This window comes from Ictalurus punctatus, chromosome 12, assembly GCF_001660625.3.
Source record: "Ictalurus punctatus breed USDA103 chromosome 12, Coco_2.0, whole genome shotgun sequence".
NCBI classification, from domain to species: domain Eukaryota; kingdom Metazoa; phylum Chordata; class Actinopteri; order Siluriformes; family Ictaluridae; genus Ictalurus; species Ictalurus punctatus.
The window spans coordinates 14,503,762-14,516,804 of NC_030427.2; the positions used below are offsets into that span (position 1 = coordinate 14,503,762).

The following is a 13,043-nucleotide window of genomic DNA, read 5'->3' on the forward strand; positions in this document are numbered from 1 at the left end:
ATCGACGTTATTATTTTATTTGAAACCAAACATGTACTGAAGAGCATGAGATTGTAGATTACTGATCAACCACAGCGCTGGGAATCTCTTGATTCTGATTGGTTAGTAAGCAGCTCTGCCCGTAGTCTTGGCTGTACTTCAAATCACATATTTTATATTTTAAATGAGTTGATATTAATGTGCTCGTTCTCCCAGGTTATCGTTATTATACAGTTACAGTTATAGTTTCAATAGTAACAGCTCGTTCAGACGTTTTTTGTAAGGAGATGTTTATTTAACAATTTTGGAAGGAGTCTTCAGTGTCAGTGCTTTGTAACAGTCAGAGGTAAAGTTTCCTTCGACAGAGGAGACCGAGGCGTTCCTGAGAAGATGCAGCTGTGTGTAGCTGCTATAGTGTAAGTGAGAACAGGATCTAACTTGTTTCCGGGTCGTTCCATGACGTTAAGTGTAACTGTAACTGGATAAAAACATATGACGTGTTCTTTAAAAAGTAAAGATAATATTTGGCAAATTTCCGTGGTGTAAGAGGAATAAATCACTTGCTGTTTTCAGCTTCATATTGGTAACAGTAACTCCACTACATCGCGCCACTCGTCGTTGGTTATTTTCCTCTAACAGCACACCCCTGAGTGTTCGAGCCCGTATTTAATTATTGGCGTGTTGGTTGGTTGCTGTAGAAACCGCGTAAGAAACAGACAGAGGGATCTGGCATGAGCGACAGCGAATCAGGATCATCTTTGGACAGTGACATCGAAGGAGTGAGCAGCAGTGACCTGGATGACCTCGGCGAGGAGGACGACGACGACGACGACGACGACGACCAGAGTAAAGACAGCGAAGAGTCTGAATCTGAAAAAGAACGACAGAAGAAAAAGAAAGCGAAGGTTTGATGCGTGTCATTTTTAAATGTACATCGTATTGTCCTGATTCATGACTTAACTCAGCATGGCTAACCAGCTTTTCTTTTCTCTGATTCGTCCTCAGACTGCAACCGCGAACCTGCGGCCGAGTAAGAAGGAACATTCTAGACCCGCGGAAGTGTGGGACCTTCGGGAGGGCAATGCCCGCTGTCAGTCCTCGCCGCTCGTTTCCAAATCCAGAGACAGATTCGCACAGCCCACCAGCGTCATCCAGTCCACCGGCCTCGCCGTTAACGCCAAACCGCTGCCTCTGATCGGCCAATCGCAGCATGACTCCTCCCCTCAGCGCCTCAGCTCCTCCTCTCCTCGACCCCTGCCCATCACCTCTCATCAGCCACTCCCACTTTCTCTCTGCTCCTCCCCTAAACCTCTGTCAGTCCCTTCTCCTCCCAAACCCCTCCCCCTGTCATCCTCTCCTAAGCCACCCCCTCTGAGCCCCTCCCCCAGAGCACGGGGCTCCGCCCACAAGTCTCAGGCGCCGCCTCTGGACTCGCTGAGCAGCAGGAAGCTTCTAGAGAGCTCGCTGTCCCACATCACCGACTACAGACTGAAACAGGTGGGCGTGTACACTGTCAAGCTCATCTACGAATGACGTGCATTAATCACAAGTTCGTTTCATAGTTTTAGTTTTTCGTTTTTCATTCAGCAGAAAAGCAAATGAGCTCGAGCAGTTTCTCTGTGTAGCGCTAAAGCCAATTTTGGATGAGGGGTTTCAGGACACAGTTGGTATTCAGCATCCGTCTCTCTCTATTGACCAGCCTCATTGAAAAGGTCAGAGAGAGAGAGCGAGAGAGGTGGTTGAAAGAGCTGCGCTTCTCCATGCTCTTATCTGTAGCATTGGATTCCCCACTGCGTGATTCAGTTTTGTAAATGAAATGCGGTCGGCTTCATAAAAAAAATTGCTCCTCCAAAAGCCAATGAGCAATTAACTCCACAACTTCTTACTCCTAGATTCTTAGCAAATGAGTGCAAAAATGGGTTTATCCCCACCCTTTCTTCTGTAAGCATGAAATTACTGCTGAAGAGGCTAATACCCGTTCATCGTAATCGGCTAAAGTGGTTTTTATTGCACAATTATCGTAACAGTCTAATATCGGCCTGTGCTTTTGGGTTTCATTCATTTGAAATTACCATTCAGACGTCGAACAAACACGTGTTTACCGACGGGAGACGGGAAACAGAACCCGAGCGACACAGAAATCTAGAGCCATTGAGCAAACTACATTGAATAGAGAGAGTGTTTCTGTGCTTTTTTGGGGGGGGGTTTTCCGCCCCCGTGGTGAGTGGCGCTTTAATGGCGGAGACACTGCGAGCGACGTCTGCTCTGGACTCTTTTGTTCCCAGAACTGATGAGGAGCCAAACTGAGTCACAGCGCGCAAGCCATCATGTTCCACACATTCACACACACACACACACACACTCACCATCAGCGCCTATGCCACATGACAACCAGAGCAATTACCACATTTCCTTCCAACTCCTCCCAAGTCTTTTTTTTTAAAAATGTTTTATTTTGTCTCTCTCTGTATCCTCTCATTTTAATCTCAATCTCTATCTGTTTTCTCTCTCTCTCTCTCTCTCCTTTGATTTCTTTTTTTTTTTTATCCAGTCTTTACTCATGCACGACCAGGATTTCCCACTCCATCTCAAGAAGCAGCAGGACCTTTACAAGACCTCAAAGAGTTCCAGGGTCGTGTCCTCCACTTCCTCCTCCTCTTCTTCTGTTCTCCCTCCCAAATCCACGTCGGGTCGTACCAAGCCTCCGGCTGCTCAGGTCATGCCTGCGTCGCCGAGCCTCATGCTCACTCAGACTCTCCTGGGTCTGGGCCACACCAACGGCGTCATCCAGAGCTCCACGCAGGACACCCCGCTTGCGCTCACCACCAAACCTCGCTCCGACCTGCCCGTCAACCTCAGCACCGGCGGCAGGAAGGACATGTCTGTGCCCGCCCCTTTACTCGCCCCGCTGCCTGCCCTGGTACCCGCATCTGCCCTGCCGGCGCGACCTCGCGCCTCCCGCAAAAGCAAGACTCCCAGAGCCCTGGAGGCCTGGAAGGACGTTTCCCAGAAGCACTTGGTGAAGTCCCTTGTGGATCTGTTTCACCACGGAGGCGGGGAGCAGGAGACTCCGGGCAAGAAGGACTCGGACGAGTCGGGCGAGGACGACGACGACGACGAGGATGACGACGTGGACGACGAAGAGGAGGATGAGGAGGACGAGGATGACAGTCTCTCAGGTTTGTGAAATGTTTGGACAACATTTAAAGACCCTACATCCATGTAAATTAGGAGTAAAGTGACAAATCTGACTTCACATCTCACGACTTTAGTACCTACCTGCAGTCGTAAACTTGTAACCGTGGTTTCAACTTATCCTAAGAAAGCAAACATGATAGATGATTAAACCAAAAATAACATCGCTGTAGGAATAAAGAGTCCCAGAATCACTTGTTCTTTTGACATTTATCTTTCCCGCACCTATTCAGGAGCATTTTGTTTTTATTTCCTCGATTTGTCTCTCAGAGTCGGACAGCAACTCGGACAGCGAGCTGAACGGCTCGGCGAGGAAGAACAGGGACACGACGGAGACAGAGACTGACGGCGAGAGGACGCCATTGAAGCTCGGCAAAAACCTTCCCTTGCTCGCCTCCGCCTCCGCCAATTACAGCCTGCCTGACTGCTCGCCCCTCAACCTCCAGGTCATTAAGCCCGCCGGCGTGGCCACGCCCACCATTGTGAGCAGCTCCGGTGCCTTGACCTATCACAGCTCGCCTTCCTCGTCATATTCCGTCGGCACCTCTCCAGGTAATCTCCGGGAAACTCGAGCGGGGCACCGCAGTGGTAGCTCAGTGGTTAAGACTGATTACTGATCAGGAGGTTGTGAGTTCAAACCCCAGTATCGCCAAGCGGTCACTCTTGGGCCCTTGAGCAAGGCCCTTAACCCTCAACTGCTCAGACGTTTAAATAAAATAAACGTAAGTCGCTCTGGATAAGGGGGTCTACCAAATGCCGTTAATGTAAATATGTGAATGGGTGTTTTTGAGCTCGCGCTGTCAAGTCCAGCTGACGAGCTGTCTATTTATAGAAGGCTGAATTGTAGTTGTAGGCATCTGTGTTGCTTTGGTTGTTAATTTATTTTTTTCTCAAAATGAACACATTTCCTTCTTAATCTCGTTATCTCCCCTGCGCATGAGAGCCGGTCGATATAGTAAACGCAGTAGCTAATGAGGACTGTGTATGTGTGTGTGTGTGTGTGTGTGTGTGTGGTCGTGTGCGTAGTTTACAGTAACCTCCGAGCCATGTTTGGTTGAACCTGTTGGCTCGGGTTTACACGCTCATTATGGCTGTTTGGCTGACTCCGGCTTTTTTTTTTTTTTTTCCCAGGGAGATTCGTTAAACAAAATACTCACAAATCCAACAAACATGTCAAGCCTGTGGGTTTGTTGTTGGCCGAGTTTCAACAGCAGGAAGAGCACTTGTTGCTCTCTCACTCCCACACTGTGTGTGTGTGTGTGTGTGTGTGTGTGTGTGTGTGTGTGTGTGTGTGTGTCGGGAGTGTGTTTGCTCTGGCTTTGAGGAACGTGATGACTCAATGTCAGAGGAAGAAGCTTTTAGGACGGTGAAAAGCTAATGGTGTGAACGCCATATTGACTGCAGTTCTCATTTTCTGCTGCGCCAAGCTGTTCACTTTGCTGCTCGGGGTGCGTGCGTGTGTGTGTGTGTGCGTGTGCGCGTGCGCATGTGCGTGTGTCTGTGTGTGTTTTTATATCACGGTGGGGAATATCTGCTTTCACACACAAACTTTTTTTGTTTGTTTTTTTTGTGCTAAAAAGTCAGTTTCATTTTGGTTCCCGAGGTTAGGGTTGGATTTAGGTGTTGGCATTGTATTAATAATTCATTAGAATGTCTTTACACGGATAGTAAAACAAACCTTTGTGTGTGTGTGTATGACTGAGTGTGTTTTAATCTAATTCTCTCTCCCTCTCTCTCTCTCTCTCTCTCTCTTGTGTTGTAGGATCTGGAAAAAGGAAGCGTGTGATGAACGAGGATGATCTAAAGACTCCTTTAGAAATGGGGTATGTGTAACAGCATGACTCAAACACATCTCTCTCTCTCTCTCTCTCTCTCTCGTTCTCTCTGTGTCATCCATATAATTTCCTCAAATTACATTTACTTTTTTGTTACCATCACGCTCCACTCTAGCTGGCGGAGAGAGACCAGGATTAAATCCGCCGGAGGTCGTCTCCAAGGAGACGTGGCGTATTACGCGCCCTGCGGCAAACGTCTGCGGCAGTACCCCGACGTCGTGAAGGTAACCTCCGACCTCCGACCCCTCCCGCACTCGCTTTTAGTACCCACAAATCCCCCAGGAAACCCGAAAAAATAATAAAACAAACCTTCCAGTAGCTTCCCCGCTACTTCCTCCAGCCTCCCTCCTTCTCCCCCTTTACTGTGTAGTTTAGCTTTGCTGTGTAGTGCCCAAGCTTTCAGTGTGCTAGTACACTTCCTGATGGCTCTCTGTCTCACCAAACGTCATTATTATTCTCTCTTCTGTAGTATCTATCCAGATATGGAATAACTGACATCACACGTGATAATTTTAGCTTCAGTGCAAAAATAAGGGTTGGTGACTTCTATGAAGCCAGAGAAGGACCCCAGGTGAATGCCTTTCATCTCTCTCTCTCTCTCTCTCTCTCTCTCTCTCTCTCTCTCGCGCTTTCTCTCTCGCTCTCTCTCTCGCTCTCTCTCTCTCTAGAGATCTGTTTTTTATTTATTTTATTTATTTATTTATCTTTGGTTGTGCCCCCCCCCTCAATCTCTCGCTCTTTTTCTATCACTTTCATCTTGAATCAAGAGGGCAAGGATTTCAGTTTGAACCCGATTTGATATACAGACTAAAAGTCCTCCCCTTATGTTATACTGTAGGAAGCCATGTGATAATCAGCTTTCATTACCTCCACAGGGTGTTCTGTTTCTGTTTCTGTTTTGTGTGTTGTGGTTACGTCTGAGATTTATTATTTTCGTAAAACTATATAGTCTCTAAAACTGTTTTGAAAAAAAATCTCTCTCTTTTTTTTTTTTTTTTGCACTAATATCTTTATATATTATAACTTCACCAGTCTGTACTTTAATGTTATAGCTTAATATTAATGATGGTGTAATATTATGAAGCAAACGTTTGACGGACCTCCCTGCTGCGATCTGATTGGTGCGCTTGCTCGTGTCACGCCCCCCTCAGGGTCTGCAGTGGTGCCCGCTGAGCGAGGAAGAGGTCATACCGCGCATCAGAGCCATGGAGGGCCGCAGGGGTCGGCCGCCTAACGCCGAGCGCCAGCACGCTGCCGGCGACAGCGAGGGCTCCGGCTCGCGCCGCAGGAAGGGTCGTCCGCCCAACGTGGGCCACACGGAGTTCCCCAGCCCCTCTGAGGCCAAGCTGCTCCGCAAACTGGAGGCTCAGGGTAACGCTAACACCACCGCCTCAGCCACCCACCCACACTGAACAGACACGCATCACAGAGCCTTCCGTAACCTTCCGGTTGTGTTTCAGAAATCGCTCGGCAGGCCGCTCAGATGAAGCTGATGAGGAAGCTGGAGAAGCAGGCGCTTGCCCGAGCGGCTAAAGAAGCTCGCAAACAGCAAGGTACAGTTAAAATACGAATATAAATATTGGCACCCTTTACATAAAATAACTTTTTTTCCGTTGGAGTAATTAGAAAAATGACTGGTCTTTACTTCTAAGTAAGCAACCAAACAAGCAAGAATGTAAGAAAGAGCATGCTGTATTTCTCAAAAAAACATTTCTGGCAAAATCACTGACTGCTTAAGATGAAAATTATCTTTAAGTGAAGTGGCCCAGTGCTGTTATTTAATGCTGAATGGGGCGCCAATATTTTCAAAACCACACACCGAATTACTATTTCGCGTGTACTACCGACCTAAGAATACTACTTGAAGTGCTTCTACTTTGAATACTACTTAAAATACTACTTGAGTACTATTTTTTTTAATGGTGTGTTTAAATGTTTGTTTTTAAAATAAAACCATCCATGCATCCATACTCCGTACCTTCAAGTTCAGAAGATGCCAAATTGCTTGCTGTTCATTTAAAGGATGCCAATAATTCTGGAGTTGACGGTTGTTGTAGACCGCAAAATGTTTTCAAATTGAAAAAAAAAATGTATTCAAAAAACTGTTTTTGTTTGTTTTAGCCATCATGGCTGCAGAGGAGAGGAGGAAACAGAAGGAGCAAATCAAGATTCTCAAACAGCAGGTCGGTGTTTCAGCTAAGCACCGCAACACCTCTCTCCTGTATCCAAAATGGCAGATGTTTCCTGCTGCGCATTCCTTGTTGTCTGTATATGATATATATAATACATAAACACACACACACACACGCACATAGAGAGATAGAGAGAGAGAGCGCGAGAGAGAGACATAGAAGTAGGCCTCAGAAGTAGGAAAAAGTTAATCGAGTTCCTCGAAACTTTGTTCCCTTCGGCGTTCGTGCCGGTGACTGACAGAGTCGTGTCCTCCACTCTGCACTAACCTCCCAGAGTTTTGCTAATCCTGCCATTTGCGGCCTCGTTTAAATGCACAGCGGCGCTTTCAATTAACACACACCCTCTCTCCTTCTGTCCGAGCAGGAAAAGATAAAGCGCATTCAGCAAATCCGAATGGAGAAGGAGCTCCGCGCGCAGCAGATTCTCGAGGTATGGACCGACTCTGGGGGATGCGGAGGAAAAAAGAAAAAGAAAAAGAAAAAAAAAAGAGCCAGAGATAGAGAGTTGAAATAAGCTTAACATTCTGCAAATACACACTGCCACCGCACACTCTGCGTCTGTTTAACATGGAGCTCACACAAACACACTATGCCAGAATTGCTCTCTAGCATTTTAGGGGTTATGACTCCTGCATATTTTTTTTTTTTTTCCCAGACTATCGCTAAATTGGTTTTGGTGGACAGTTTTTGAATATTAAATTCGCTGCCTCCTGTTTCTCAGAGCACGGTTAAATTAGACATAAAAGATTTTTTTTTTGAACAATAACAGGTCTTGCATAAGTAGAAGGGGGGGGAGAACAATGTTTACTTTTCGCACCCAATTATAGAAGCCTGAAAAGTGTTTTAGCAGAGCGAAATCAAATTGGAGCTGACACGGTTGGCAAACCATTCCGAACGGGATTTCTTTCTGTTTGTAATTACACATTGAAATTTCCAGCTAATTCTCAGACGCTGGGGTTTTTTTTGTTTTTGTCGACACCCCCCCCCCCCCCTCCCCTCCCCTCCTGCTGCCGTTTGTCAGAACGAAGGGGAATATTGAATAATTTCAAAGATCCCTGGGTTGATTCTGACAAGAACTGACGTACTCGTCGCAAAGGTTCTCAATCACTGACTCAGTGTTGCGTATCTCTCCGATTAGCACAGCCTCCAAATGTCATGTAGTGAATAGCAAGCAGCAAACACACATACATACACACACACACACACACACCATCCACTGCAGTTTGTTGTGCTGTTATTAAGTGAGGATCTTTTTTTCACACTAACGCACATCGATCACAACGACGCGTAAACAAGCCAGCCGTCGCAGTGCCACGTTTTAATTCGGGCCTTTCTGCTTTTCACTGTGTGACCTAGACCTGTTTTTGTATCGGCAGGCAAAACGGAAAAAGCGGGAGGAGGCTGCCAATGCCAAAATCTTGGAGGCGGAAAAGCGTTTAAAGGTCAGTGTGTGTCTGTGCTTCGAGGGCCTTAGCTCATGGCTGGAGATCCACAACGGTGTTGAATCGTTCCCGATTCACCTCTACAGAAAATTCTCACGGTCTGAAACGGCTGAGGAGAAATCACATGACTGGAAGTACAATGCTAACATAGCGAACAAGTCAAGGAAGCTAGTAACTACCAATTAGCAACCCGGAAACGTGGTTCAAACTGTGTTGCTTCGCCTGAAATCTGCAGTCAGTTGATTCTTATATGTGCAAGGTTTGGAAAAAAACAAAACTCTTTCTGAGACAAGTGAACAGGCGCTCTCCGCCCTCTTCCGCATACTTGTACGCTCTCAGACATGTACTGTTGGCTCGCGTTGCTCTGATTGACGAGAGAGAGGGTGACGCCGGTCTGAAAACTGCATTTTTCATTCGTAAATCAACCTGCGTTTTAAAACCACTCGTCCACACTGAAACGTCCCTATACGGCGCATGCGTCAAAACGTACGGGGCTTCAGCCCGCGTCGTTTCCGTCCGGCGTTTCTTTAAAAACTCTACAACGTGACCTTAATCTTTAACAAAGCTATCGAACCCAATATCAGGCACAACAACTGCAGTACAACATCCTCCATCATGTTTGTTCCGAGTCGAATGGGTCACGTGAGCGGGTCACCTGACTAAAAACGCACAATTGTTTTTGAATATTTCTGCTCTCGTAGTCCACGCTACAGCACGAAACCACCGTTTTCAAATGTATCCGCCTGGGAGAGCGTTTTCGGAAAAAAACGCCAAAACGTAGAGAAAGTGAACAAAGATTTCAAACTTATCCGGATTAACGCGGACGTAGCTTCAGACAAAACATAACGAACTCGGGTTTTTACTTCAAAAACTGAAGCGAGTGTGAAAGCCTCCAGGAACGGAAATTCGCTACAAATTGCACCTGAGACTGCTGATGCGTTTGTAAAAATAAAAGGGCTCGTCCTGGTAACTAGGGACTTAGTTTATTATTACTGTGTGCTGCCCTTTGTGCTAGATTTGTTTTATGTCGGAACATTTAACGTTCATATTTAATATCCGCCTAAGACTGTCGCACACTGCTGTGCATGATTATCACAGACGAAAAATAGTTTCCTTGCACTGATGGGAAAAAAGACGTGTGCTGGAAGGTCATTTATAAAGGAAGTCGAAGAGGCAGTTGTTTTGGGTGGAGAGTCGCAATAACTGTCCACTCGTTCACGGTTGATCGTGTCAGTATTGCGCTATCATTTTTTGTTTGTAGATTAAGTAGAAGAGAAATGGGAGTCAGGATTTCACTTTGCCTGATGGTTATTTGTACTTAGCTTGCATTACGGCTCGGAATTAAAGCCAAAGAAGATTCATTTGGATTCCAACCACATCTAAGTTGATCAAGTGTGTGTGACAAAGAAAAATGTATGAGTGTTGTTGTTTTTTTTACTTTAACAGAGAGACTATTCGATTACAAGCGGACGTTGCCTCTCGCCTTGCTGTATACTGTTAATAACTAAATAAATAATAATAATAACCTGGGTTTGTTTGTGCCTTTTACTGTGTTTGCTTCTTCTTGATAAGTTTTCAGACTGTGTGTGTGTGTGTGTGTGTAGGAGAGAGAGATGAGACGGCAGCAGGCTGTTATACTAAAGCACCAGGTTTGTACCACTTGCATGCTAATTAACTTATTATTATTATTATTATTATTATTATTATTATTATTATTATCGTAGTAGAATTCTTTTTTGTTGAGACTCACAGAAGGAGAGATGAGTACTTAATGTACCCCTGAACTCTATACAAAAATAGCTATAGTATGTAAAACGGATTTGGGGGCGGGGCTATGTTCTAGCTAAATTAGCGATGTCACTAAACAAGAGCCACGCTTTTGGACCAATCATGACCAGTCATTAGAGGATGATGTGGTATCTAGTTGGGTAATTTAGCTATTATCGATAAACAAATTAGTCCTGGTTGCTATGGTAACATATTTTGGCTGCTGTTAATAAAATAAATAACTTGAACCCTGACTCGAATCGGCCTAGTTTGCATACTCATGCATATTCGTACATACTAGAATATTCAATTGTGTAGAAATGTAGACTTTTTTTTAGTTTCGTGGGCGTTGAAATGATCATCATCATCAGGGGTACTTTAAGTTGATTTAGTCTTTAGATTTGTGGTCAAATGAACGCAGATGTTTGGAGAGCTCTGTCTCACACAGTCTTTCGTATTTCTCTCTGGTTAATGCTTTTGGGAGTGGGGCTCAAATCTCAAATCTCTCTTTTTTTGTGGGGGGTTTCTGTCTTTGGGTTTTAAAAAAAAATTCTGTTATTTGTTTCTTTTCTTTTTTTTTCTCTTTTTTTTTCTTTTTCTTCCTGTCTTATAATACTGTGCCAACTCTCTCTCTCAGGAGTTGGAGAGGCATAGACTAGATATGGTATGGGTATGTTTAATCTTCTGTACATCTAACACTCGCATCGTGAAACATGGTTGTGATATGGTTGTCATAGCGGCACTTTGTTTTTTGTTTATTTGTTTGTTTTGTTTTGTAAGTGTAGCACTGGCTGCTGTCATAATACATTTTCCTCTGCATGGCTTTTTCAGCGGCATAAAGAAAAGAAAGAGAGTGAATAAAAACCACACAAGTGCATCGTCCACATCCGTGTGTGTGTGTGTGTGAGAGAGAGAGAGAGACAGTGAGAGAGTGCTGGCTCTAATGCAACAGGTTCTGTGTGTGTGTGTGTGTGTGTGTGTGTGTGTGAGAGAGAGAAATGCTTGGCGAGTATCCACTTTCATTGATCAAAAGTGAGTGCTGTAACCAAGCCATTCGTTTTTTAAATTTTTTTACACATCCACATACCATGTGTACATGGCATCTGTACGGTCTTGATCATGGTTGTGGTTAGTGACTGAGTGTGTGTGTGTGTGTGTGTGTGTGTGTGCGGTGGAGTCTTGACCCAGATATAGTGTTTGTGCTACGGCATCTGTACCGTGGATGTCGGAGGTTAAAGTGCAGTGGCGGTTCTAGGCTGTAGTTCAAACAGGTCATCGATCACTGACCTGATTGTTAGCGTAACAGTTATAATAGTTACAAATTCTGAGGAAAGACGCTTTTCTGTAGCGTGCTCCCTTATAAATGTCAAGAACTTTGCGTTCGACCTGATATTAACATCCGTCTCGGCTAAAAGTGGCATGCGGTTCTAGGAAAATAATCAGTGAGGTGAACTTGATGTACACAGAGATGAATACTCCCATGTCCTGAACGTTTCCTGGAATAAAACACTTTGCAGTTCTAGGAAAATATTCAGCGCTGTACTGGTTACTGTTACCATCACAAAGTCGATTGTTGTCCTGGAGTCTTTTATTCCTCGTGCACCACTGCAAGTTTGACAAACAATAATAATAATAATAAAAAAAAAAATGTGTTAATGATGTGTTTTATCCATTTATAGTTGCTTCTGATGTTGTGGAACATTCCTGAAACAAGTTAGTTCCTGTTCTCACTTGTGTTATAGGCGCTATAAACAGTCGTTCCCTCACCAGCCTCGATTTGTTCCGTTCTCTAGATGTTAATAAGACGAAAATAAAAAGCGCCCTGAAAACGCAGACTGTGAAACCGCAAAGAAGCGTAAACTCTCCGTGTCTGCTGCTGAAGATGTCGGAAAACTTTGTTACAGCTTTACCTCTGACACCGGAGACTCCTTCCAAAGATGTTAAAGAAAAGTCTCCTTATGGAAAATGAATCAACACGTCCCGGCCAATCAGGATTGCGAATTTGGAAATTTGACAGGAAGTACAAATATTGGCTTTAACAAATTTAGTGGCATGAAAGTGAAAATGATCAAATGTACTATTACACTAAGTACAATCGATTTGTTTAAAAAAAAAAAAAAAAAAGTGCTTTTCATTAAATCCACCGAGACGGACGTTAACACCAGGGGGTCTGAGATTTTTTTTTATCCAGGGTTAACAAGAACCCCTCCGTCCTCATCCTGGACTCCTCGCCCTTCCTAGAACTGCCACTGTTACACCCCGAGAACATCTCTGCACGTTTCTCTCCATCCTGTGGTCAGATATGAAAGTACATCATTTATTCAAATAATAACAATTATATAATAATAATAATAATAATAATAATGGAAACTAGCTCTGTTTAAGGATCCTTCGAGCTGTTTGTGATGAAAGGAAGTAGCAGTAGGGCAGCTAGGTGCAAGCTAACACTCTGCTGTCTTTCCCCCTATGTTTTAAAAAACAGCAACAAACAAAACCAAACAAAAAATGCTGTCGAGCTGCTAAATTAGCGCTAAGCTAACTCCAGATGCACTGACTGCTTCCCCTGTCTGACCCGCTCATCAACACCTGTCGCTTCTCCTTTTGTGTTGCGTATCGCTGTTCCGTAACACACG

General features: G+C 44.6%; 1 protein-coding gene across 14 annotated transcripts in view; it reads left to right on the forward strand.

Annotated features, from left to right (window-relative positions):
- The window catches only part of baz2ba (bromodomain adjacent to zinc finger domain, 2Ba), a 99,775-nt gene that overhangs the window by 71,302 nt on the left and 15,430 nt on the right, over window positions 1–13,043 (forward strand). For 3 of the 14 annotated variants that reach the window (XM_017481710.3, XM_017481705.3, XM_017481703.3), the window contains exons 7-20: window positions 678–884; window positions 985–1,476; window positions 2,531–3,158; window positions 3,445–3,726; window positions 4,937–4,997; window positions 5,125–5,233; window positions 5,479–5,580; window positions 6,161–6,380; window positions 6,470–6,562; window positions 7,131–7,192; window positions 7,566–7,631; window positions 8,578–8,643; window positions 10,248–10,292; window positions 11,048–11,080. In XM_017481710.3, coding sequence (XP_017337199.2) covers window positions 678–884; window positions 985–1,476; window positions 2,531–3,158; window positions 3,445–3,726; window positions 4,937–4,997; window positions 5,125–5,233; window positions 5,479–5,580; window positions 6,161–6,380; window positions 6,470–6,562; window positions 7,131–7,192; window positions 7,566–7,631; window positions 8,578–8,643; window positions 10,248–10,292; window positions 11,048–11,080 — 2,466 coding nt within the window. The remainder of the gene's footprint in view (window positions 1–677; window positions 885–984; window positions 1,477–2,530; window positions 3,159–3,444; window positions 3,727–4,936; window positions 4,998–5,124; window positions 5,234–5,478; window positions 5,581–6,160; window positions 6,381–6,469; window positions 6,563–7,130; window positions 7,193–7,565; window positions 7,632–8,577; window positions 8,644–10,247; window positions 10,293–11,047; window positions 11,081–13,043) is intronic. The other 11 variants (XM_053684646.1, XM_017481706.3, XM_017481713.3 and 8 more) reach the window with 7 other exon arrangements.